General features: G+C 46.9%; 1 protein-coding gene across 1 annotated transcript in view; it reads right to left on the bottom strand.

The window, feature by feature from the left end:
• Positions 1-27,464, bottom strand: part of LOC144937533 (tyrosine-protein kinase Tec-like) — a 70,292-nt gene that overhangs the window by 31,211 nt on the left and 11,617 nt on the right. The window contains exons 3-5 of the mRNA XM_078864775.1: positions 15,730-15,814; positions 6,970-7,101; positions 5,876-5,904 (exon numbers count right to left, since the gene is read on the bottom strand). Coding sequence (XP_078720901.1) covers positions 5,876-5,904; positions 6,970-7,101; positions 15,730-15,814 — 246 coding nt within the window. The remainder of the gene's footprint in view (positions 1-5,875; positions 5,905-6,969; positions 7,102-15,729; positions 15,815-27,464) is intronic.

The following is a 27,464-nucleotide window of genomic DNA, read 5'->3' as shown; positions in this document are numbered from 1 at the left end:
AGAGGAATTTAGCATATTCATGGGAAATGCGTAGGAGGTGGGCGGGGGGGTTTCAAAGTCATATTATGCCCATGCATTATGCAGGATCAGCAGCACCAAAGGGAGGGGGGTCGCGTTAACAAAGGGAGGGCATGTTAATAGTATGTAGAAGCAATGAAACATGTGAATGGGAAAACGGTGGCAGGAGATCCGCAGCGGAGCAAATAATGCATTCCCTGTGGAGAACACAAGATACACAGTTAATGCCAGTGAGTGGACTGCGGTCTGAAAGTCACCATAAACGTGAACAACAATCAGTTAAGATCCGAAGTGGTTTATTACGTCCTTCCAATGATTGCTGAGCCAGAATCCATCTTCTCGGTTGAAATTGTCTCTGTGTTTGTATATGTGGATCGCCTCATGAACGAATCTCTCATGGTAGCCAGATGGCTTGCAGAGAACCTCTGTCTTGGAGAAGTCAATGTCATGTGAACCCACTGAATTGTAACAGTGATCTGCCACGGCTGAGGTGTTTGTCCTACCGTGTTTCAGGTCAGCTTTATGTTCACGGATGCGGTCCGAGACATGTCGTTTGGTTTCTCCAATGTAACTGCTACCACAGAGGCAACTTAGTTTGTAGACGCCAGGGTACTGTATGTCTGGAACCACGTCTTTTACAGACGGAACCAGATCACGGATTTTATGTACTGTGTTGAATCGTACCTGAATCTTGTGTTTAATCAGGATTTTGGAGATCTTTTTTGTGACCCCAGCAATGTAGGGTAAGGTGATGGTTTTGAAAGGCTCCTCAGCAGGATCCTTCTTGACGGTTGGAGTGATGGCCTTGCGGATTGTGTAGTCTGAGTAACCATTAGCCTTAAGAGCTTGGCGTACGTGTTTGAGTTCACTGGCAATGTGTTCCTGGTCGGAGATGCATTGGGCTCTATGGTATAGAGTCTTGATGAGGGAGTTCTTCTGGGATGGATGGTGGTGAGAATCCGGTTTTAGGTAGGCATCCGTATGGGTGGCTTTCCTGTAGACAGAATGGCTCATTGAATCATCAGGTCTCCTTTTAATTAGGACATTCAAAAAGGGTAGCTTGCCATCTTTTTCGACTTCCATGGTGAATCTGATGGCTGGGTGTATGGAATTGATGTGGTCGAGAAATTGGTCTAGACATTGACTTCTCCAAGACATAGGTTCTCTGCAAGCCATCTGGCTACCATGAGAGATTCGTTCATGAGGCGATCCACATATACAAACACAGAGACAATTTCAACCGAGAAGATGGATTCTGGCTCAGCAATCATTGGAAGGACGTAATAAACCACTTCGGATCTTAACTGATTGTTGTTCACGTTTATGGTGACTTTCAGACCGCAGTCCACTCACTGGCATTAACTGTGTATCTTGTGTTCTCCACAGGGAATGCATTATTTGCTCCGCTGCGGCTCTCCTGCCACCGTTTTCCCATTCACATGTTTCATTGCTTCTACATACTATTAACATGCCCTCCCTTTGTTAATGCTACCCCCCTCCCTTTGGTGCTGCTGATCCTGCATAATGCATGGGCATAATATGACTTTGAAACCCCCCGCGCCCACCTCCTACGCATTTCCGATGAATATGCTAAATTCCTCTTGATATGCACATTCTTTTGTTAAGGCTCTCTTCTTCTTCCACCTCCAACTCAGCTTATATATAAGCTCCTAGCTTGGCAGTGTCTCATTCTTCACCTGAAGACGGCTGCTTGCGTTGTAGCCGAAACGTCGTGAGAATTATTTGATTTTATTATGTTTTATTTTTATTATTGTATTACTTCCCTTTCTGTGACTTTACCGAAAGAACCAAGAAGATGAATCCCTGCAGTCACGAAAGCTTTAAATCGAAATAAAACAATTCTCACGACGTTTCAGCCACAACGCAAGCAGCCGTCCTCAGGTGAAAACCAGGTATGTCGAGGCGAACAGCGTCTGAATTAAACAGCACACGTGCTTGGAGCATATATATAAGCTGGGTTGGAAGGGGGGGAAAGAGCGCCTTGACAAAAGAATATGCATATCAAGAGGCATTTAGCATATTTATGGAAAATGCAGGGATGTGATTACCTGCATTTCCCATTAGCAGCATCAAAGGGAAGGGATATGGGAAATGCAGGTATGTGATTAGTACTACTTTTGCCCGTGCATTATGCAGGATTAGCAGCATCAAAGGGAGGGGATAGGGTTAGCATTAATAAAGGGAAGGAGTGTTAATAGTATGTAGCTGCAGTAACTAAAACCACCACGTAAACAACTAAAGTATAAACTACATAGTATCATCAGTATACTAAATATACTCTACAATAAGCTGAGTTACTAACAGTAAGTAATACATTACAATTCTACGTCGTAAAAAATAAATAATATGCTTCCATCTAAATTTTCTTCTTCTTAGGTTTTTTTCGGTAAAGTCACGTAGAAAATAAAATAAAAACAAAAATCACGACGTTTCGGAGGCAACACAAGTCTCCGTCATCATTCTCTTACATCACACGAGTCTACACTGTACTATATACTGCCATAGACAAACCCAACATTAAATTATATACTGTTATGCTATAAACCATATGTATTATTCTACCCACCCTAATGTATATCACACTGCTGTATATTGACAATACAATTACGATACTATATATTACTTTGTACATTGTATTAAGCATATAAATGTTATACTATTTGTTATTATACACTGTACCATTGACCGTCGTGTGAAAGATACTAAGAGGAAGCAACGAAATATGTCAATGGGTGAGTAGTGCGAAAACTTGCAGTGGAGCAAATAATCCATTCCCTGCAGAGAATACAATGCCAGTGAGTGGAACGCGGTCTGAAAGTCACCGTAAACGTGAACACAATCAGTTAAGATCCGAAATGGTTTATTACGTCCTTCCAATGATTGCTAAGCCAGAATCCATCTTCTCGGTTGAAATTGTCTCTGTGTTTGTATATGTGGATCGCCTCATGAACGAATCTCTCATGGTAGCCAGATGGCTTGCAGAGAACCTCTGTCTTGGAGAAGTCAATATCATGTGAGATGTGGTTCCAGACATACAGTACCCTGGCGTCTACAAACTAAGTTGCCTCTGTGGTAGCAGTTACATTGGAGAAACCAAACGACATGTCTCGGACCGCATCCGTGAACACAAAGCAGACTTGAAACACGGTAGGACAAACACCTCAGCCGTGGCAGGTCACTGTTACAATTCAGTGGGCTCACATGATATTGACTTCTCCAAGACAGAGGTTCTCTGCAAGCCATCTGGCTACCATGAGAGATTCGTTCATGAGGCGATCCACATATACAAACACAGAGACAATTTCAACCGAGAAGATGGATTCTGGCTTAGCAATCATTGGAAGGACGTAATAAACCATTTCGGATCTTAACTGATTGTGTTCACGTTTACAGTGACTTTCAGACCACGTTCCACTCACTGGCATTGTATTCTCTGCAGGGAATGGATTCTTTGCTCCGCTGCAAGTTTTCTCACTACTCACCCATTGACATATTTTGTTGCTTCCTCTTAGTATCTTTCACACGACGGTCAATGGTACAGTGTATCATAACAAATAGTATAACATTTATATGCTTAATACAATGTACAAAGTAATATATAGTATCGTAATTGTATAGTCAATATACAGCAGTGTGATATACATTAGGGTGGGTATAATAATACATAGTGCAATATTACAATGTATAAGGTATAGGGTGGTTTATAGCATAACAGTATATAATTTAATGTTGGGTTTGTCTATGGCAGTATATAGTACAGTGTAGACTCGTGTGATGCAAGAGAATAAAGTTAAGATGGAAGCATATTATATATTTTTTACGACATAGAATTGTAATGTATTACTTACTGTTAGTAACTCAGCTTATTGTAGAGTATATTTAGTATACTGATGATACTATGTAGTTTATACTTTAGTTGTTTACGTGGTGGTTTTAGTTACTGCAGCTACATACTATTAACACTCCTTCCCTTTATTAATGCTACCCCTATCCCCTCCCTTTGATGCTGCTAATCCTGCATAATGCACGGGCATAAGTAGTACTAATCACATACCTGCATTTCCCATATCCCTTCCCTTTGATGCTGCTAATCCTGCATAATGCACGGGCATGAGTAGTACTAATCACATACCTGCATTTCCCATAAATATGCTAAATGCCTCTTGATATGCATATTCTTTTGTCAAGGCGCTCTTTCCCCCCCTTCCAACCCAGCTTATATATATGCTCCAAGCACGTGTGCTGTTTCATTCAGACGCTGTCGCCTCGACAGACCTGGTTTTCACCTGAGGACGGCTGCTTGCGTTGTGGCTGAAACGTCGTGAGAATTGTTTTATTATGTTTTATTTTTAATATTTTATTACTTCCCTTCTACGTGACTTTACCGAAAGAACCAAGAAGATGAATCCCTGCAGTCACGAAAGCTTTAAATCGAAAAATCTGCGACTCAGTTGGACTCACTCATATACAATGAATAATGCGATTACGCACTTGAAAATCGAATTTTCTCCACTTATCTATTGTATAAAATTCGACAAACCCATTCTCTGGTCTTCCATGTGCCCTGTTAATTACAGTATCTCCAATTTTCGTCACGTTTGTTTTTAAAACAAAATACATTCTTCAAGCCCATCAGAATATATGTTCAGCCTTCCACATGTAAAGAACCCCAGACTTATCCTTTGTGTTGTATGTTGAACTTCTTTTGCCCCTTACCTAGCCAACCGTACTCATTGGAGGTGCGCGTTGCTACCTTTTCCACAGACAAATTCAAACTGTGTACTTCCAACACACGCCGGTTACCAGATCTCAGTACAAAAACATACCTGCCACCCAAACACAGATGATGCCAACACCCGGACAGGTGGCAACCTCAGCCTGGGTAGTCCTTGAATGGGATTCCCACCATGCACAAACAGGCAATAAAATAAGAAGAGTAATTGTGTTCCTGCACAGACGGAGCTGACTCAGTGGTCAAGGGCATTTTGAGGCTTGTTCAATACTCACGGCCAGCAAAGAGAGTATTGATTGACAGTAATGCAGCATCCCAATTTCTATGAGGTGAATCTTTGCTGGATGCAAATGAATGTGTACCTCTTGCTAATATTTTAAATGTCATTAATTCACATGCACCATGTTGTAACTCAAGTCTAGTGTAACTAACGACAGTCCCTTGCAATATATCGGCCATTTCTGGTGGAGTGCTGGAGGAATGTTGCATAACTACTCGTGGATGGTCCCCATCTTGAACGACGGTCCCCACCAACATCCCCATCCCCCCGTGCCCCACAATGCAGTTTCTATGATGCTATTTAGAGCACATCTTTGAACCGGTTTAAACCGTTTTTTTATTAACGGTTAACCCCAACCAAACGATGCAACCCATATTGAACCGAATGGACCGTCATCAATTGGACCGTAATGATTGGACCGTAACCGGTTGAACTGTATTTGATTGGACCGTAACCTATTGAACCAGAACCGATTAAACCGTGACTGATTGAATCGGAACTGATTGAGCTGTAACCAACCGAGCCGTAATTGGTACGACTCTCCGATTGTCATCTTTGCCCAGGTGGCACATAGGTGATGCAGAACGTCTGTCACTCCTGTCACCAAATGCCGGGGGGATGCGGCAGGGAGAGCCTCACCAATCCAGGGACGTTCGGCAGACGACAAATCACTACATTTCAATTACATTCACACTTTACTACCACCTACCATTCAATGAACACTTTATGACTTTTAACAATTAGCTGTTGACAGTGTAATGTTTACAATTAAAAGTCTTAACAAACACGTCCAAGGGAATTCACAGATAGTAAAGTGAACTTACCGGTAAGTTGTTTGGGACAGCAGTGTTACCTACAGGGAATATAACGAACATATTAGAACATCAAGTATTCAAGACAGACAGTCAACATAAGTCAACATGATCACGAGTGCCTGGCCAGGGTCAGGTGATTGACATATCGTGTGAATGTGAGAGGTATCCAGTGAGTGTCCGCTGAGTGGTCATTGCCTGTTGAGTGGTTGGTGAGTGAGTTCTGCGTGACTGATGAGTTTGATAAACCTTGGCTGAGAAATGTATCTGGGTTTGGTCTGTGGAATAGGTGATAACTCTAACCTGCCTGAGCCTCATTATATAGGGGCGCCACGGTGGCGAGATGTTATCTCCCTCGCCTGGTATACAGAAGGTCGTGGGTTCGATCCCGACCTTGACGCCTGTGTATTTGGAGTTTGCATGTCTCTCTCCCCGTGGTTGTGTGGATTTTTCTCCAGTTCCTCTGATTTTTCCCTCCACATTTAGAAACATGCGTTTAGAGTATTTGGCTGCTATATATATCAACACGACAAGCCACTTCGTTGAGATATCATTTGTGGCCAGGATACTTCTGGAAAAAAGCATTGTAGCTCTGTGGACCTTACCTGGTAAGATACAGTATTTTTAAAATCCCATTTCGTATAGCAGCAATGTATTCAGGAGCTGAGTGCCAATGTGGAGGTCTGCTAGCCACAAGAACGCTACAGAAGAGAGTTCGTGTAGTTTTGCTATTCCTCCATTGGAGGTAGAGGCAGACGACTGTACAGTGAATTACTACGTGGTCCACTATTTGGGTAGCATGGCCACAATCGCACTCCTGTGGTTTGTCTTTAATGTTCCAGTTAGGAAGGAGATGTGCGCATCACCCTGTTGATGTTCTGACGTGATTGCTGATTATTCCAGTGTCTTTGAGGAGGAATGTCAAAGCCAGGAGGTGCGATATTGTTTGGGTCTCTGACGAGGAGGTGTTGATTCTGGACATCCGCAATATTCCACTTTGTTCGCCAGCGTTTTTCCAGATCTAGGTGATGATTCTAGAATGGCGAACAGCAGCAGCGTGATCCCAGAAGGGCATCGCAATGGGAAAGGATGCACGAGTGACTCACCGGCTCTGCTCATGCGCTGGTACTCCGTGCAGCCGATGGCATTCCTTGCAGTTTGCTGGCAGCAGAGCCACATGCCCTCACTCCAGAAGTGCGGGTGATATTTGACCCACAGGCAGGCATTGTGTTGGATTTCTAAACACAAACCAAATCCCACACACACCATTTTTGCTATAAACTAATATGCCTAGTAAGTGGAGGTTCAGTTACATCATACTATTTTGCAAGTCGAATTCTGTTTTATTTTAGTGATAATATCTGGGTACACTTATGATTCAACGTTAATATGGTAGGGCATTTTTTTGCATTTGTTGGGTGTGGCAACTAAATATGTGGTTCAGATTCCCACGCTATAATTGTTTCAATGCTCATCCCTACCCCACCCGGCAACAGTTACCACAAACTGCCATGGCCACACTTGGCTGTAGGACCAGTACACGTGTAGTGACTGGAAATGTCACTGTGTGGTGCCGGGCCTGCGAAGCCACGGCGGGATGTATACTGTTGTGGGTACACCCCGGGCACAGGGTGTAGTAGCAGCCCTAGTAGGGGCTTGGGTGAGCGCTGGTTAAACACGGATGCACCACGCACAGCATGTGGTGCAGGCTCCCGTTGAGAGAGCAAGAGAATGTCAGCCAGCAAGGGTTACATTGGGGGCATTATACTCTGGCTGATCTGGGGACACGTGGAGGGGGGCCACCGGTAGAGGGGGCCAATGGGTGGTCACATGGTCCGGGAAGAACTCTCGAGAGCCTTCGGGCAAGGGCGAGAGAGTTCGAGAAGGTGGGCGGGAAGAGAGGCAGAGCCAGCCCCAGCCTGGCCCGATATAAATGGGGGGCCCCGGGAGGGGCTCGGGGTTCTTACTGTTTGAGAGGCAGGAGATCCACGTCAAGCTTGAAGAAGCCTCCAGCCACGCGGTCCGGGACCCAGCTTGTGGTTCGGACCAGGATAGTGGAACCGTGTCTAGTTCTGCCGTAGGGTGGTTAGTTGGGTGGTCACCACCCGAGAGTATGTTGTGTTAATAGCCTGGAGCATGTTGTGCTAAGAGTTTAATAAAAACGTGTTGCTCCCTAAGACAACTTGCTAGGAAATATATAGCGGTAGACAGTCATGTCTGCACATCGCAGTGTTCGTACACGGACGTCAGACGACAAAGATGATGAAGAGCTGATTCCGCCCACGGCCGTCAATGAAGGAGCGGAGGTGCTGCCAACGGAGCAGAGTGCCGTCGGAGCGCGCGGCGCCTCGCCATCGTTGGAGGCGCTCATCAGAGATGCGCACGGTCGCCTTGTGGAGCGTCTTCAAACGGCGTCCTCGATCCTCGCCGAGCTGCGTCCTCTTAACTGCTGCGGCGAAGGAGGGAGCGGCGGAGTCGTCTGGACGAAGCGACTCGGCCGCCATTTCACAAAGGGCGGGGACGTCGACAGCGCAACCCACGCTCGCGGCCGCCATTTTACCGCCAGCACGGAGTCCGCCAATCTCGAAGCGGAGCTGTCCTCGCCGATGGACATCCCGTCACTCCACCACCGACTGTCCTTCATTAAATAATTTGTTGCTGCCAGCGGCGATTGGGTAGCGTTTAAGCGGTGATTTCTCACCAATGCCGACTTGGCGAGATCGACAGAGGCGGAGGCGCTGAAAGCGCTGCCCGCCACCCTCGACGACGATGCCTTGGCAAAAGTTCGCCATAAGAAGTAAAGGGGAAGATGAGTCGGCTGTCGCCTACTGTAGCGCGCTTTTGGTGCTAGCAAAGGCCACGTTTCCTAAAATGGACCACGACGGTCTTGATGCCTTGGTCCTCGAGAAGATGCTGGGAGTCTCGAAAGACCTCCACACTGTGCTTCCCGCCAAGGACGATGCGGTGTCTTCACTCTGGGTCGCCAGGTGCATCTAGGCGCAGCAGACCATGCACCGCGACAGGGTGTTGGTGGCATGCGCAACATCCTCCACAGAGTCGGAGGCCTGCGCAGAGACCGAGCCTGCTCCTGCATGCTCACTGCACCAGTGGTTTGGCGTCCATCGGGGTGCTGATGATCGGCGGAGGGCCGCCCGACGACGGGTGAGGTCTTCATCGTCCCAGTCCAGGAGTGACCGGGTCGTCTGCTACAACTGCGGCGTGCCAGGGCACGTCCAATCGGGCTGTCGGGTTCCTCGACGGCAGCCCCTGGGAAGTCCACCTTCCTACGACTCCCTGCTTCATAAGGCGAGTTGCAGCGCACGCCACACTCGGCCCCGGGGTTCACTTAACCCATCAGGGGGGTCCGGTTTGGGTCGGGGTTGTGCGCGGGTTTGGGGGGAGTCGGGACGTGTTCGTAACGCGTGCCTGCTTCGACCGGATCAGTGGTCGGAGTTGGCTCATCGAGTGGCCGTGGCGGCTGCGGGTTTGTCGGCCATGCTCAAGTTTATTGAGGGAGTGGAAATCCGAATAATTTCTGAACTTATATTTAACATTTAACCTCCCCGGTGTCGCGTTTTGGAACCTGTGGATGCTCCGTGTTTTGCCGCCAATGGCGGAGTTGCGTATCACCGATGTCAAATTGTCGGGCCACGTTATGGTTTCTATGGCCCTAGCCATCCCGTATTTGCTCGGGACTGATTTTCTGGGCAAGATGCCCCTGAAGATTTGTATTGATCAGGGCTGTCTGGAATTGCCATCGGGACGGCGTATGGCATCTCTTCCACCGCTGACTGGTATGTCTTCCGCTAACGGGACGGTGCAGGCTATGGCGTACCGAACAGTGCGGATTCCGCCTGGCGCACAAATGTTAATGCCCCTCTGGTTGCGAAAACCACTCGATGTGCACATTGCGGATGAGGGTGTTGTTTTGGAGCCATCCACTAATTTAATTGCGGTATGTCGCTAGTGGCATCCCAGACATTGGTATCCCAGGACCAAGAACCTTTCATTCAGGTTCTTAATGCCGGGCCGGACACAACGGTCATCCAGGAGGGTATTGTATTGGCACATGCTTCGTCGGCACGTCCAGAAAGGGACGTTGTGGGAAGTGTCGGGGTCGGCGCTCAAGCTCGCGGTGTCCGGGATGTGGACGAGGAATGGATTGGTAAACATTTCTCTGAGTGCGGCGATTTATCTATGGGACAAAGAGGGAAGCTGCGTGCTCTCTTGCGTGAATTTTCTCACATTTTTAGTAAAAGCAAATTTGATATTGGCCGTACGTCCCTTTTGAGCCACCATATTGATACGGGCGATGCTGCCCCGATTCAGTAAAATCCTTACAACCCAGCCGAGAAGGAACACATTCGCGTGGCGGTTGATGAGATGATGGCCGCGGACATCATCTCACCATCCACCAGTCCATGGGGTGCCCCAATCTTGCTTGTCAAGAAGCATGATGGCAGCTTGCGATTTGTGTTGATTTCAGCAAGCTCAATAAGGTTTCCGTCGCGGAAGCATACCCCTTGCCGCATATGGACGATTCCCTGGACGCCCTGGCAGGAGCACAGTTCTTTTCCACCTTTGACCTTCTATTGGAATTTTGGCAATTTCCGCTCGATGATGCTTCCAAGCCCAAGACGGCCTTTCGTATGCCGCAAGGGTTGTTCGAATTTAACTGGCTCCCTGTGGGCCTCCACTCCGTGCCGGCCACGTTTCAGAGGCTGATGGAGCTGGTTTTAGTGGGCCTCCAGTGGGATTCGTTCCTAATATATTTGGACATTATTGTCTTCGGTCGTACGTTTGATGAACATTTCGATCGCCTGTGGGCTGTTTTTCTTAAGATGCCTGCGGCCGACCTGAAATTTAAACCACAGAAGTGTCACCTCCTCCAAAAATTGGTTCAATATTTGGGTCACATAGAAAGTGAATCGGGTATCGCTACGGACCCGGAGAAGACGGCGTGTGTCCGCACGTGCCGACACCCACCTCGGCGAGCGAGGTGCGCAGTTTTATTGCTTTTTCTTCGTATTATCGCTGATTTGTCACCGGCTTTGCATCCATTGCTAAGCCTCTCCATGCCTTAACTGCTAAGAGGTGAAAATTTCATTGGGGGGAGGAGGAAGCCGCGTTCCGCTCCATTCATGATGGGCTGGTCAATGCCCCTCCCCTGCGTTATCCCAATTTTTAATTCCCGTTCGTTTGGATACGGACGCCAGTAATACCGATATTGGAGAGGTATTATCTCAAGTTGTCAATGGCGTGGAGCACGTAGTCACTTATGGGAGCAGGGGGCTGTCCCCGTCCGAGCAGCGGTACTTGCGTTACGTGCCGAGAATTGTTGGCCATTGTTGTTTTCGTGCAGCAATACCCGCCTTATCTGTACGGCAGACATTTCGAGTTGTGCTTCGACCAAGCAGCGCTCCAATATGTGCTGCGTGTAGATCGGCCCTCAGGCCAATTACCACGCTGGCTTGAAACCCTGCAGGATTTTTTGTTCCATGTTGCGTATCGCAAAGTTTCTCATCACACGAACGCGGGCGGCGGGTGTGCATGTTTTTCGGGTTCCGGTCGTTGTAGACCAGCCGAGTCAACCTCCTCCCCCCCCCCCCCCCCCTCTCGTTGCGTCCGCCGCGGACACGATGGGTGGGTCGGGCGACGTCCCGGCTGTGCGGGATGCGGTAATCGGGTTGGACTACGAGGTGTGGGGTCGCTTGCAGGCGGAAGATGCGTTCTAGCTTAAATTACGGTGAGGCAGCTACACATGGTGTCACCTCGGTTGTCTTGCAGGACGGGCTGCTCATGCACTGGGATGGTGGATTACGCCGGTACGCTATTGTTGTCCCTACCACTCTGTGTGGCGAGGTTGTTTGGGCCGTCCATAAACGTCTGTTATATCTGGGTGTGCAAAAAACGCTGGCCGTGCTCAAGTTGGATATTTCTTGGCCGTACATGGCCCCTGACATTGAAAATTTGCTTAAAGATTGCGTACAATGTGGCGGCGGAAGCCACTGGCGAAATCTGGTTGCCGTCCGCTGCAATCCATTCAGGCGTCACGAATCAACGAGCCGGTTGCCCTCGATATTCTCAGTCCAACTTCCGCGCAAGGCAACAAATACTTGCTCATTGAGTATTTCTCATGCTGGCCTATGGCCTGGCCGCTCCCGAATCAATCGGCTATAGCTGTGGCCGAGGCGTTCATTAATGGCTATGTCCTGGATAAGGGTGCCCCTGAGCACATTTTTACCAATCAAGGTAAAAAATGTTCTTCGAAACTGCCGCTTGAGGTTTGCAATTTGCTGAGGACAAAGAAGGTGCACACATCACCATACCATCCGCAGACAGATGGCATGGTCGAATTCCTGAATAGAATGCTGACCTCCATGTTGAGTCACCTAGTCACCGAGTCACATCTGGATTGGGACTTGCATGTCCCTGCGGTTCTCGCCGCCTACAGGATGGCCCCTCACACGTCCACCGACTACTCTCCCTTCTTTTTGATGTATGGACGGGAATATGATCCTGCCATCGACGTATAGTTGCAGGCCATGCCAGCTGTGAAAGTGTCAAGAAATTCGGTTTCCGTTCGTTTCACTCTTGCAAAGCTCTCCGAAGCGTGGGAAGCTTCCAGGGTCAACTCCTGAGCCAGACAGTTGGCTAACGAGTGGCTGAAGGGGGCTCATGTTTCCCGGTCCGATTGGTTTCCGGGAGACAGGGCCTGGTTGCATTGTCCGCAGGTGCCCGTGGGCACATCCCCGAAGTTGCTGCAACCCTGGAGGGGGCCGATTGATATTGTTCGGATCGTGCGTCCACAATTTGTCCAAATTCGGCGTGGTAAGTGGAATTGGTTTGTTCACCCCTCTCGTCTGAAGCCATTAATTGCTCCATGTTAATTTGTTTCATCTCCATATCGCAGGGGCCAAGTGTCGGGTGTGCCCGATGAGCTGAGGCGTGCGTCTGCTGACGCCGGTCCTCAGGAAAGTGTTTCTGTCCTGTCCCCAGGTGCTGCACGATTGATGCCTCGCATGCGGCCGCTCGTGTCAGCCTCACGTGCTCCGGACGTGGAAGGTCGAACGGTCCGGCCGACTGCTCTTCGTGAGGAGCCGGCTTCATCTGATTGATTGCTCATTTCCTCCGAGTCGTCCAGGACGGACAAGCCCAACCCCCCTGGAGGCCCGGCATCGCGGATTCGCTCAAAGACTCGGGTTGCATAATCCCCGCATGTTGCACATTCCCACTCCGTCATTGGTTGTCGCGCTCGCATGAGTCATAGCAAGTAATTGGCTGATCCTGTTCGTCATTGAGCTCACGAGCTTTGTTACTTGTTGTGGGTGGGATATGTTGATTGCGGGGGCCCTGCATGTCGCAATTGTTATTGCTGTTGTTCTGAATTTTTTTATTGTTAGCCAGTGTATAATTGTACAGGTGGGTTTGGGTATTTATTGGTTGTTTTGTTATTGTTGGAGCACACGTGTGTTCTGTTGTATATATTTCGTCATTGCTTCATTAAGGGGAAGTTGACAACCGGGATGGCTGAGTGCTACGTAGAGGGGCGGGGGGGGTGATGTAGTGACTGGAAATGTCACTGTGTGGTGCCGGGCCTGCGAGGCCATGGCGGGATGTCAACTGTTGTGGGTACAGCCCGGACATGGGGTGTAGTACCAGCCCTAGTGGGGGCTTGGGTGAGCGATGGTTAAGCGCGGTGGCACCACGCACAGCGTGCGGTCCGGGCTCCCGTTGAGAGAGCAAGAGAGTGTCAGCCAGCTAGGGTTACGTTGGGGGCATTATACTCTGGCTGATCTGGGGACATGTGACCGGATGATACTGGAGGGGGGCCACCGGTGGAGGGGGCCAATGGGTGGTCACATGGTCCGGGAAGAACTCTCGAGAGCCTTCGGGCAAGGGCGAGAGAGTTTGAGAAGGTGGGCGGGGCGAGAGGCGGAGCCAGCCCCAGCCCGGCCCGATATAAGGGGGGCCCCGGGAGGGGCTCGGGGTTCTTACTGTTGGAGAGGCAGGAGATCCACGTCAAGCTTGAAGAAGCCTCCAGCCACGCGGTCCGGGGCCCAGCTTGTGGTCTGGACCGGGATAGCGGAACCGTGTCTAGTTCCGCCGTAGCGTGGTTAGTTGGGTGGTCACCACCCGAGAGTATGTTGTGTTAATAGCCTGGAGTATGTTGTGAAAATAGTTTAATAAAACGTGTTGCTCCCTAAGACAAGGTCTGCGACTCAGTTGGACTCACTACACAAGCATCCCTCGATTTACGAACGTTCGATTTACGAAATTTTGCGTTCACGCAATTCGTAAAATATGGACACTTTTCTGTTCATGAAATCGAATTTCTGCATGAATAAAATTTCACTACGGCACGCACCATGAGATCATCAAACAAGAAGCCACCCGGGAGGCTGCGTCGTCAACCATCCACGACAGCGTCACGGTGTCACCACAGTGCAACAGTAACGCCTCCCAAATTCATTCTTATTCACTCGTTTTCATATTGATGTTCTTTATTGTTTTGTTAAAAGTGATATCGGTGTATTTTTTTAGGTTGGAATAACTATCTGAAACATATCCCTAAGTTTTAGTATTAGTTTTAGTATTAAATGAATGATAAAAGCCATTCTCATTTTTGAAGAACACATCCCTTTCGTAAATCGAGGGATACCCGTTTTCAACAATGTGTCCCATAATTCACATATGTTATCTTTCGTGTGACTCTGTTACAGCTAGAATTCGAATTCTAAAATCATCATCATCATCACGTTTCTAGAGTTATTCATCCAGGAAAAACCGCACCGAGCTTAAACTCGTTTTCAGGAGGGCCCTGCGTTGCGATGTTTCACCAATCCTCTTGTAAAGGATAATGCACCACACGTATATTCATGTGTTGAGCACGCTTAAGCGCAACATTCTGGCAGATGTGGCATACGTCCCAGAACGAGGACCTTAAGACTCACACCTGTTGGAACTTGTTCAGAAAAGCTCTGCTTATAAGTTAGATCGATTTTGGCATTTAGAAGTTTGTGAGCTGTTGCTATGTGGCGAAATATTTGCGACGTTAATGTTTACATATTCTCTTGAAAAAAAAATATCTTTACTTTTTGATATACGCCTGGAACGTCATCACCACCATTTCTTACCTATACCACATATCATGCAATGCGTCTCTCAGTTCAATAATACGGGGGTTTTAAATTATTTCTCAGAATGGAAGTTGATTGGAGACTAAGTGGGCACACGAACGCATTGGCTATCACACTGCAGGAAAGTATTTAAATGTATCCACAGTGGTGGAAAAGTGCTGGTATAGGCAGGTACGCCATGCCATACCTGTCAACCCCTTATCAGTGCCTACCTTGTTACAGACCAATTCAGACCTTATTGGTCACCCCGTGCTCTTATAAATATCAACGTTCATCCTTCAAAGTTTCATCACAAGGGAGAAACACGAACAAATATCCCAACGTTTCTTTTTACTCAATTTCCCTGTACAAGAATACAGGTAACCCGTATGGGTTTACAGGTATGCCATACTGGCCCTTCAAAACGTTTCCTATTTTTATTCTGCGATGCTTTCCTAGAGGGAAGATGGAAATGAACATGGGTTGGTGCAGGACTAATATGTCTTATGCTGGGACTTTAGAAACATGCGTTTAGAGTATTTGGCTGCTATACATTTACAGATGATAAGCCACTTCGTTGAACTATTATTTGTGGCCAGGTCAATTCTGAAAAATAGCTATATAGCTCAGTGGGCGTTACCTGGTAAAATAAAAATATATAGTTTAGTATATAGTTTTAGCACATTCACACTTGGACCGCTGATTATCTGAAGTCGTGCAAGAACAGAAATGACGGTTTGCATTTACCTTGCTTGAGCATCGAGACCCATGTATGTTGGCTGACTTCGTTTGGGGAAAACACGTAGAGGCACCCATTCTGGTCATATATCACCTGAGGAGCAACAATGGAATTAACGTTTGAAAAATTTAAATAAGTTTTATCCTTCCTGGCAATAAAACAGGAGGCGTTAAGATGTTCGAACACCAAATAGAAACATTTTGCAAGGTATCAAGTCTGCATGTTCACCTCTGATTGTAAGCCAATCAGTTTCAAAGCAAATGCATATATTATCAGAGCATGTTATTGTGTAAAAAATGAAATTAAAATTAATAAAAATAAAACAATAAAAAATAAAAAATCACGACGTTTCGGAGGCAACACGAGTCTCCGTCATCAAGTGGGACCGTCACAGCCAGATTTGCTGCATCAAGTGAGGCAAGGATTCAAGATGTAAGCCCTTAAATGCAAGTTGAGGGGGGAGGAGAGGGGGGGGGGGGGAGCTTATCAGAATGTGGTAGCCAATGAATGGAACGTATCGGGAGGGAGGGGGGCGGAGCTGAAAGAAGGCACGGAGTGCTACGTAGAACGTATCGGGAGGGGGCGGGGCCAAAAGAATGCACAAAGTGGTACGCAAGAGCCGTCGACGTGGACGTGGTTGTGTGCAAGTAACTATTGTTGCACATGCTAATGTATTGGACAGGGAGGGGGGGGCTTAAAGAGAGTATGGGGTGCAAGTGTACGTGGACATGTGTATGTACAAGCACCTGTTGATACACATGATAGAAAATAACGAAAATGCCCATGTTTATACCAGTGTTGGCTGACAATAAAGAGAGTACTGTTAAACACTGGGGATGTTAACACTCGGTAAAGTAAAGTAAAATAGTGCCTATCAGGTAAGATGGTCCAAAAATGTGTAATTAAGTCTTGTTTGCATGGTTGATAACATCTTTCCAATGATTACCATGCAAAAAAGACTTAATTACACATTTTGGACCATCTTACCTGACAGGCACTATTTTACTCTACTTTACCGAGTGTTAACATCCCCAGTGTTTAACAGTACTCTCTTTATTGTCAGCCAACACTGGTATAAACATGGGCATTTTCGTTCTTTTCTATCATGTGTATCAACAGGTGCTTGTACATACACATGTCCACGTACACTTGCACCCCATACCCTCTTTTAGCCCCCCCTCCCCCTCCCCGTCCAATACGTTAGCATGTGCAACAATAGTTACTTGCACACAACCATGTCCACGTCGCCGGCTCTTACGTACCACTTCGTGCATTCTTTTGGCCCCGCCCCCTCCCCCCCTCCCGATACGTTCCACGTAGCACTTCGTGCCTTCTTTTAGCTGCGCCCCCCTAACTCCCAATACGTTCCATTCATTGGCTACCACATTCTGATAAGCCCCCCCCCCCCCTCTCCTTCCCCCTCAACTTGCATTTAAGGGCTTACATCTTGAATCCTTGCCTCACTTGATGCAGCAAATCTGGCTGTGACGGTCCCACCTGATGACGGAGACTTGTGTTGCCTCCGAAACGTCGTGATTTGTTTTATTGTTATATTTTTATTCATTTTTATTTCATTTTTTACCTACGTGACTTTACCGAAAGAACTAAGAGTATGAATCATTGCAGTCACGAAAGCTTGAAATCTAGAATTAAATACATGTTAGTGTGCATGTTCGCCACAAGTACGTGTGATTAGTGCAGACTTGATTCATTGCAAAAGGTATCTATTGGTGTTTGAACATCTTTACACCTGTTTTATTTCCAGAAAGGGTAATAGCTATTCTTATTTATCCCGTGGAATGAAAGATGTCAGTTGAAAAGCACACGACCCGGCCACGTGGCTCAGTGGTCGAGCGAGTTGCTCGCAATCGTCAGGTTGAGAGTTCATATCCTGATAGGGTTGACTCAACCCATCATCCTACCAGGGTCGCTACACCAGGTACCACTTTGTTAATTTCCACACGTAAAAAAAAACATTTTCTCCAATGCACAAAATAACGCTGTCAAAACTATGAGCAGGGTAATGAAAACCATGAGATAAGAGACGATGGGAGAAAGTTGCAAAGTCGAGCAGTGCGAGGGACGACACAGAGAGAGGTGTCGTGAAATGCAGTGTGGTGGATGACAGGATGGATGAGACGGAACAGTCCGTGTCTGGTAGACTGAGTCCTGGACAAATGGTGGGTGGATGAATCAATGACTGAAGTTGACTTGAACAGTAGTAGCGGTAGAAGAATGATAAGGAGGTGACTGATCGCTGGCGAGTGAGTGGCTGGAGTAAATCATAATTATTTTGACTGGAGGAGGAAACTGATGAGCTATGAAGCTCTTTTTCAGTCGGGGCGGGTGAGCAAGTTACAAAAACAAACAATACACAAACGATAGAGTGCAAAATAAAGACAAGGTAAACCAGTCACGATAAAAAAAGTAAATATAAATGAATGAAGGAAAATAAATACAAATTACATAAGTACCTAAATTCCTGCCCATTTTCAACTCTGGACACAAGGCAGCAAACGACAGTCCCAGACCACACCAAGACAACAAACAACAATCCCTCAATAACTTTGCAAATTATAATTGATATATCGATAGGGGTCAAAGGTACAAATTACATTTGAAAATCTGGTTGTATCCAGTGCAAACATTCTGTGTCAGGATATTTTTTAAAGAAGTTTTTCGATCATGGGACCTCCTTTGCCAGTACCAAAATATTAGAATAGGGTTTTCCCCTTTTTTATGGCAACAAAACAGGTGTTAAGATGTTAAAACACCAAACTGAAAAAGTGAAAAACGTATTATCATATTTTGGTACTGGCAAAGGAGGTCCCATGATGTAGATGCTCAACCCGAGTTCTCATTACTCTGATCGTACATTGTCTTTGTGCTGTGTACGCCTTTTGGTGTCCTCTGGTCTAACACCGTTTGAGACGAGGCTCAAAAGAAAGCTGTCTCTGGTGTGGACCAATCAGTTTCAAGGACAATGCATATAATATCAGAGTATGTTTTTTGTTTCCATTTTGACCACAAGCATTGTGGTTAATGCAGACATGATTCCTTGTAAAAGGTTTCAGTTTGGTGTTTTAACATCTTAACACCTGTTTTGTTGCCAGAAAAAGGGAAAAACCTATTATCAAGTTTTTCGCTGTTAAGGGAGGAAACGAGGTTGTTCCAAAACGTTGGTGCTGCAACGGCAAAAACTGTATAAGGGCACGCTCATTACACACAAAGTTCTTGCCACAAAGGAACCAAAATACCTTGCTGATCTCTTCAAGGAGCATACACCATCGAGTGAACTCCGATCATCCTCTCAGCTGCTTTTGGCTAGCCACCAAACAAAGACGGTCACTGTATCGTGCAGCGCTTTCAGATCCAATTCCTTGCGATATTAGGAAGCCACTGGAGCTTTTCACTTTTAAATTATCTAGGTTGAAAACTCATTTCTTGAGAACTGCTTTTTTGTGCTTAGTTTGTTGTCCTTCCCCCGCACCTCCGATTATATAATTATCACGGTTGGCTACGTACGGTGCACAAGAAGTTCAACAAACATACAGTACATACACATACCAGCCATCGTTTTTCTTTTCACCTATTCCAATTCTTGAACCAGTGAGTACTGGATCATCAGTCACCCCCACTGCTTCAAAGTTGAGTTTGATCCAGAGCAGTGAGGTAGGAACTGGGTGTTCGGCCTCAAGTATTGCAGCAGGATTCCAACTTTGGCCGAATTTCTACAGATGTTTTGCAGCAGTATAGAAAACCAAGCTTCTTCAATGCCTCCTTAGCTAGATGAGCAACACAGCCAGATGAGTTATGCTGCCAATCATCTGGCAGCTCAATTCCATCTTACAAACTTGGTTTCCACATTTATCCCAGTAGCTAATAGAGGCTAATGTTTTATTCGTGGTAAATAAACGTTTTAAGATAGCAGCTTTAGTTAAGTGGCGTTCGATGGAGGCACACTGTCAATGTGCTATGATTCTCGACCCTCTCTATAGGGTTTCTTTACAGATCTCCCCTTTGCACCACATCTCTCCACTTGACCCAGTGGTAGAGTGTTTGACCCTGTGGTAGAGTGTTTGACCCTGTGGTAGAGTGTTTGACCCAGTGGTAGAGTGTTTCCACTGTGGTAAAGTGTTTCACCCTGTGGTAGAGTGTTTCACCCTGTGGTAGAGTGTTTCACCCTGTGGTAGAGTGTTTCCACTGTGGTAGAGTGTTTCACCCTGTGGTAGAGTGTTTCACCCTGTGGTAGAGTGCTTCACCCTGTGGTAGAGTGTTTCACCCTGTGGTAGAGTGTTTCACCCTGTGGTAGAGTGTTTCACCCAGTGGTAGAGTGTTTCACCCTGTGGTAGAGTGTTTCACCCAGTGGTAGAGTGCTTCACCCTGTGGTAGAGTGTTTCACCCTGTGGTAGAGTGTTTCACCCTGTGGTAGAGTGTTTCACCCTGTGGTAGAGTGTTTCACCCTGTGGTAGAGTGCTTCACCCTGTGGTAGAGTGCTTCACCCAGTGGTAGAGTGTTTCACCCTGTGGTAGAGTGTTTCACCCAGTGGTAGAGTGTTTCACCCTGTGGTAGAGTGTTTCACCCTGTGGTAGAGTGTTTCACCCAGTGGTAGAGTGTTTCACCCTGTGGTAGAGTGCTTCACCCTGTGGTAGAGTGCTTCACCCAGTGGTAGAGTGTTTCACCCTGTGGTAGAGTGTTTCACCCTGTGGTAGAGTGTTTCACCCTGTGGTAGAGTGTTTCACCCTGTGGTAGAGTGTTTCACCCTGTGGTAGAGTGTTTCACCCTGTGGTAGAGTGCTTCACCCTGTGGTAGAGTGTTTCACCCTGTGGTAGAGTGCTTCACCCTGTGGTAGAGTGCTTCACCCTGTGGTAGAGTGTTTCACCCTGTGGTAGAGTGTTTCACCCTGTGGTAGAGTGCTTTGCTTCCCAATCAGAAGGCTCCGAGTTGAAATCCTGGTGTAACGTCAAGTCACTCCAACCTTATGCCAGTCAACACAATCAGTAACGCTTGGTGGGAAGTTAATAGAGAGGAGAACCCCTTCCAAAAGCGCGTCTAATGTCCACTGCTGGCGTAGAACATGCAACGCACATTAGTGCTGCCACAACGCCTGTTTAAGCGGGGACACACAGCTTGCACAATCAAAACGAGCACGTATTGATCCACTTTTGCAAATGGTGTAAACGGGTCTCGAACATAAAAATTGTATCAAATACAGTCGCGCAATTTGTAAATTCACTTCCAACATTATATTTTGTGGCAGCAGAAACCAAACCAATGGTCCAATGTAAATTGAACACACAATTGGAATGATGGCACACTGGTGTAATTGTGAGTGTGATTACCAACTAGGCCAAGGATCGGCAACCTCATACCTGTCAACCGCTTATCAGTGCCCTAGAATAATTACAGACCAATTCAGACCTTATTGGTCACCCTGTGCCCCTTATAAATCTCAACGTTCATCCTACAAAGTCCCATCACAAGGGTAGAACTAAATCAACCTACAGCACTGGAGTCGCATGTGGCTCTTTAAGGACTGCATCGTGACATTATTTATTGACGACCAACGACTCGTATTCACCACACAGTGCATTGCAGCTCTTGCAATATTGAGGGGGTTTTTTTACCAAATTTTTTTCTTGTTATTTTGGCTGCCGACCCCTGAACTAGGCCATCCAGCCATCTGCTCTCCACAGGATTTCACCTGGCGATCAGCTCATGGTAGAACTCTCTGCAGTGCGACTCACAACCTGTTCTTAAAGCCGAGAGCCACGAGTTGGCAGCGAGATTTATAAATACCAGTCTTGATCACACGTCATCACTTGTTTCCAGGAAAGCACATTTCATTCTTTGATATTGGTTACAACCGTTGTACACAAATTCAGTAGCCTATCGCATGGAGAAATCTACAGAAGTATAGAGATTTCTCAAACAGTGCTTAATCACTCCTCACACCTGACCATGCCTCTGTGGTGGAGATTATTAAAATGAAAACCATGAAATGTACTGCCATATGTGTGGGTGTACTCAATGACCGGTCCCTCTCACGAGATTGCTGCGCTGATTAAAACAATGGTTTGAATGTGTATACAGTACTGTGAACTTGGGTTTGATTTACTGGCGTGTAAATGTGTTCCACAGACTTCTGAGTTCAGATTCCACTACAGCACTCACCTCGATTTGCGAATATTCGATATACTAAGTTTCAATAAAACGGATTAAACTCCATTATATTAATGGTAATAAAAAGTTAAGTAGTAAATACAATCTAGATTTGAAGTTTTCGTGACTGCAGGGATCCATACTCTTTAGTTCTTTCTTTAAAGTCACGTAGGTATAAAATAAATTAAATCACGACGTTTCGATTGCAACACAAGCAATCATCATCAGGTGGGAAACCCACAGCAAGACAATATTTGCTGAAATGGGAGAGAGATGCCGTGGTAAGAGGTTATATAGGGGCAAGGGAGGGGGGTAGGTGGGGGAGCGTTGCGTCCACGCAACAAAGCATTGGCTTTGTTGGCTTCATTGGCATTGTTACTGCAGTGGCGTTGTTGTTGTTGCATTCCTCCCCCCGCGCATCCCCAGCTCTCTCACTGAACTGCCCATGTAGGACTCACCACTGTGATCTCTACATTGGGTCAAACTTAACATCTCTTAATGTTCGACGGCTTGTGCACCAGATCTTATTTGTTCATGATGTACTTACAAAAAAAACCGCAGATTACCTGCTGGAACTCCTCTCTGTTTCAAAGAACAAATTTGACCTAAGGTATTCGCTCATTTACCAGCTTTACATTCCCTATTGCCGTACAAATACTGGAGGAAGGGCCTTTGCTATTCATGCCCCCAGGGTCTGGAATGTTATTGCCAATAAACTGAAACTTGAGTAACTACGTATGAGATCTTCACTCAAAACTGCTTTAGAGGAGTTGTACACCCCTAGCTGCCACTGCTATTCAGTGGCCTTAAATAAAATGTTTCGCTCTGGATGATCGCTGCAAAGTATGACCTGTGTTTTGATTTATTGTGCTGATCTTAAAGGTGCATTGAAAATTTTTATACTCCGACTGGTGCTCCTGCTGTTGTGGAGTGACTCATGCAGCCAGCTATGGCTGCAGAGTTTTGGTAGTACATGTTGTTGATGTCGATTATTGTGAAAATTCGGTCACAGTTCCTATGATCACTGTTTCATTGATTTTTTATGGCTTTATTTTGATGATTTCGAAAAGTTTTTTGGTTTGGCCATGTTTGTTTGTTGTAGTACGGAGTTAGACTGATGGCCTTAATCTAAGTTGTCTTGTGGTTGTTGTTGTTTGACTTGCATCCCACTGGGATTTTTACACAAGGCGTTGGTGTACGGTGCTTTTTCTGGAATATTTTGCTGTCTTTTCCTGGATTTTCTGTTTGCCCATAGTCACTTTAAGATGTCTTCTTGTTCATGTTTTTGTTTTTTGTTTGTTGCGGTTGCACCCGATTCAAGAGCCGAATGGCTCACAGGGCTATACTAATGAATGAACTTGAACTTTAACTCAGCCTCCCATTTCCAGCCCCGCCCACTTCCCCCCCTCCGTCCAGCTTCACGTCCCTCTCCTAGCGTCCCACCTGATGATGATTGCTTGTGTTGCAATAGAAACGTCGTGATTAATTTTATTTTATACCGACGTGACTTTACCGAAAGAACCAAAGAGTATAGTAAATACACTGAAATAAATAAAATCCATCTACAGTACCATATAAATAAGAATCAAATTATAATAAGAGATGTGTGTCTTGAGCGTTGCGCATCGTGATGGGTCATAGAATGTTTATATTCGTCTCGGCCAATCGGTGTGTATGTCGAACTTCTTTCGCGCCATCCGTAGCCAACCGTGCTAATCAGAGGTGCAGGGTAAGGACAACAAACGAAACACAAAAAGCAGTTCTAAAGAAATTAGTTTTTAATCTGGATGATTTAAAAGTGCAAAGCTCCACTGGCTTCCTAATATCGGAAGGAAGAGCGTTCCAGACAGCCACAGAAGCACATCGGAAAGCGCGGGATGCAGTGACCGTCTTTATTCGATGGCCAGCCAAAAGCCACTGAGAGGATGATCGGAGTTCACGTGATGGTGTATGCTCCTTGACGAGATCAGCAAGGTATTGTGGTTCATTTGTGGCAAGTGCTTTGTGTGTAATGAGTGCGAGCTTATAATGTATTTGTCCGGCAGCCGGAAGCCAATGCAGCTTGGCGAGCACTGTGCAGGCATGGTCGAATATTGCTGTACCCGTCACGACACGTGCCAGAGAATTCTGCCAGACGGCCCATAAAGTTGCAAGTTGCAATAATCGAACCTCGTCGATACTATGCTACACGTCACTGTGTTGGCTACATCACGACTCAATAGTGGTTGAAAGTGTCGTAGAGCCCTGATATGAAAATTGCAGGACCTGACTATATTTTGCACGTGGTGATCAAGCGACATTCTGGTCGGCGTATGGTGCCGAGACTCTTCAGATGAACTGAAAGGTGAATCCTGGAGTCTTCGACCGCCACACCTGATCCTCCCACAAACGTTTTCACCTACAGTACCATATAAATAAGAATCAAATTATAATAAGAGATGTGTGTCTTGAGCGTTGCGCATCGCGATGGGTCATAGAATGTTTATATTCGTCTCGGCCAATCGGTGTGTATGTCGAACTTCTTTCGCGCCATCCGTAGCCAACCGTGCTAATCAGAGGTGCAGGGTAAGGACAACAAACGAAACACAAAAAGCAGTTCTAAAGAAATTAGTTTTTAATCTGGATGATTTAAAAGTGCAAAGCTCCACTGGCTTCCTAATATCGGAAGGAAGAGCGTTCCAGACAGCCACAGAAGCACATCGGAAAGCGCGTGATGCAGTGACCGTCTTTATTCGATGGCCAGCCAAAAGCCACTGAGAGGATGATCGGAGTTCACGTGATGGTGTATGCTCCTTGACGGGTTCATTTGTGGCAAGTGCTTTGTGTGTAATGAGTGCGAGCTTATAATGTATTTGTCCGGCAGCCGGAAGCCAATGCAGCTTGGCGAGCACTGTGCAGGCATGGTCGAATATTGCAGTACCCGTCACGACACGTGCCAGAGAATTCTGCCAGACGGCCCATAAAGTTGCAAGTTGCAATAATCGAGCCTCGTCGATACTATGCTACACGTCACTGTGTTGGCTACATCACGACTCAATAGTGGTTGAAAGTGTTGTAGAGCCCTGATATGAAAATTGCAGGACCTGACTATATTTTGCACGTGGTGATCAAGCGACATATTCTGGTCGGCGTATGGTGCCGAGACTCTTCAGATGAACTGAAAGGTGAATCCTGGAGTCTTCGACCGCCACACCTGATCCTCCCACAAACGTTTTCACCTGAGCCTGAGTCCCAACCAGCACTAACGCACGCCAACCACTTACTTGCGGTCAGTCGCCTCCTTATCACTCTTTTATCACAACTATCATGCCGAAGACTCTTCTCATGAACAGACTGTTTCGTCTCATCTACATTGGTCAACTACCATACTGTAGGTCACAACAACTCACTCACCCACCAACTAAACCCAACCGACTCACCGACTCACCAACTCACCAACTCACAAACGAACTCACCGACTCATCTACTAACTACCCCATCAATTCACCAGCTCACATATCAACTCATCGACTCACCTACCAACTAACCCACCAACTCATCTACTCACCCACCAACGTTCAGACTCACCCACCAACTAAACCCACCAACTCACCCATTAACTCACCAAACTCACCTCCAAACTAACCCACCAACTCACCGACTCACCCACCAACTCACCGATTCACCAAACTGTAGGCCACAACCCATCTCTGCTTCGTCACTCGCACTGCTCAACTCTGGAATCCTCTCGCATCGTCCCCTTTCCCAAGGTTTTAAAGTTGTCTTTTCTAAATTGAATACACGTGTTGACTCTCGTATGTTACATGTTAGACATTTCTGTTTGTTGCTGGCCACTCTACGTTTTGGGCACGTGCTCAATAACTGTGTTTAGATGCAGATACAACTTATATAATCTGTGTTGAGTGACGCAATGGGTAGTAGCATCGAGAATGAGAATTCCCTTTGGTAAAGCGTGTCACTACATGTCTGCCATTTAACGGTGGGATTGCGTACTTTATTTTGCACCTAGATGTATGAGCATTTAAGTGTCTGGTGCAGCAGAGATAACGCTGGTAATCGGAATATTATTTAGACTGGAGGAGGAATCCGATGAGCTATGAAGATCTTTTTTCACAGATAAACAGGAGGAGCACGGGGTTAGCAGGGCAGTGTCTGTGTCTCGGCTGGGCATGTGGATACAATGTGTTGTGCAGTAGAACCACGCGGAGACAAGGAATACTATAAGGGCTGTTGCCGTTTATTAAACCACTCTCACACTCGACATCCTACACTCACACCAGTGTAGGTGCACTCTATCTCGGTCCTTCCCCGGACACTGACACTATTTGGACCCTACCCTCGGCTATCCCTTGGCTCTCTCACTCGTCTGCCCGGGACGGGGGATCAGCCAACACCGTCCCGCGACGAGGAGAGAGACCCTGGTCTTCTACCCTACTCTTGTACTCCGGAGATCCCTTAGGCTCTCTCACTCGTCTGCCCGGAGCGGGGGTTCAGCCAACACTACTCCCCGACGAGGAGAGAAACACTCACTCCGGCCGGTCCTTACCCTGGCTCCCCACAACGACTCCGCCTTCATCACGGGGTCCCCCTTAAGGATCCCTTGGGCAGCTCCTCCCCCCAGCTCAGCCCCGCCATTGTTCGCGAAGGTGCTCTCCGAAGCCCCTTACGTAACCCGTGACGTTACCCTTGACTGTCAACCCGTTAGCACCTCCTTCTGTTCGCCCCCTCATTGGTTACTCACAATACTCCACGACAAATGTAAGGGGTGACAGTCCGGAGGGGCGGTTCGTGGAGCTAATCTAAGGTGTTTGCTGGGCAATATTTACAGGAAATGTGGACAGAAAAACAGTGAGAGGCATCTTCTGGAACAATTCATACAGGGCTGTAGCCTGTTACAGACAACTAGTCTTCTTCCTTCTAGATTTAAAGCTTTCGTGACTGCAAGGAATCATCTTCTTAGGTTTTTTCGGTAAAGTCACGTAGAAAGTAAAATAAAATAAAAACAAAAATCACGACGTTTCGGAGGCAACACAAGTCTCCGTCATCAGGTGGGACCGTCACAGCCAGATTAGCTGTATCAAGTGAGGCAATGATTCAAGATGTAATCCCTTAAAAGCGAGTTGAGGGGGGAGGGAGAGGGAGGGGGGAGCTCATCAGACTATGGTAGCCAATGAAAGGAACGTATCGGGAGGGAGGGGGGGCGAGGCCAAAAGGGTGGGCGATGGACGTGGAAGCGCTTGTGCGCAAGCGGCCAATTACTGCACACGCCAACACAATGGAGCGATTGTGCGCAAGCGGCCAGCCACTGCACCCGCCAACACAATGGGCAGAGAGGAGGAGGGGAGGTCTAATACACATGATAGACAAAAGAACGAAAATGATGATGGGTACAAACTTAGGGGGAGCTCATCAGACTATGGTAGCCAATGAATGGAACGTATCGGGAGGGAGGGGGGGGCGGGGGGGGGGCGAGGCCAAAAGGGTGGGCGACGGACGTGGAAGCGCTTGTGCGCAAGCGGCCAATTACTGCACACGCCAACACAATGGAGAGAGAGGGGGAGGGGGGGTCTGATACACATGA

The sequence above is a fragment of the Lampetra fluviatilis genome, chromosome 19 (genome assembly GCF_964198595.1).
Source record: "Lampetra fluviatilis chromosome 19, kcLamFluv1.1, whole genome shotgun sequence".
Classification (NCBI taxonomy): domain Eukaryota; kingdom Metazoa; phylum Chordata; class Hyperoartia; order Petromyzontiformes; family Petromyzontidae; genus Lampetra; species Lampetra fluviatilis.
This window is presented reverse-complemented; position numbering and strand designations above follow the sequence as displayed.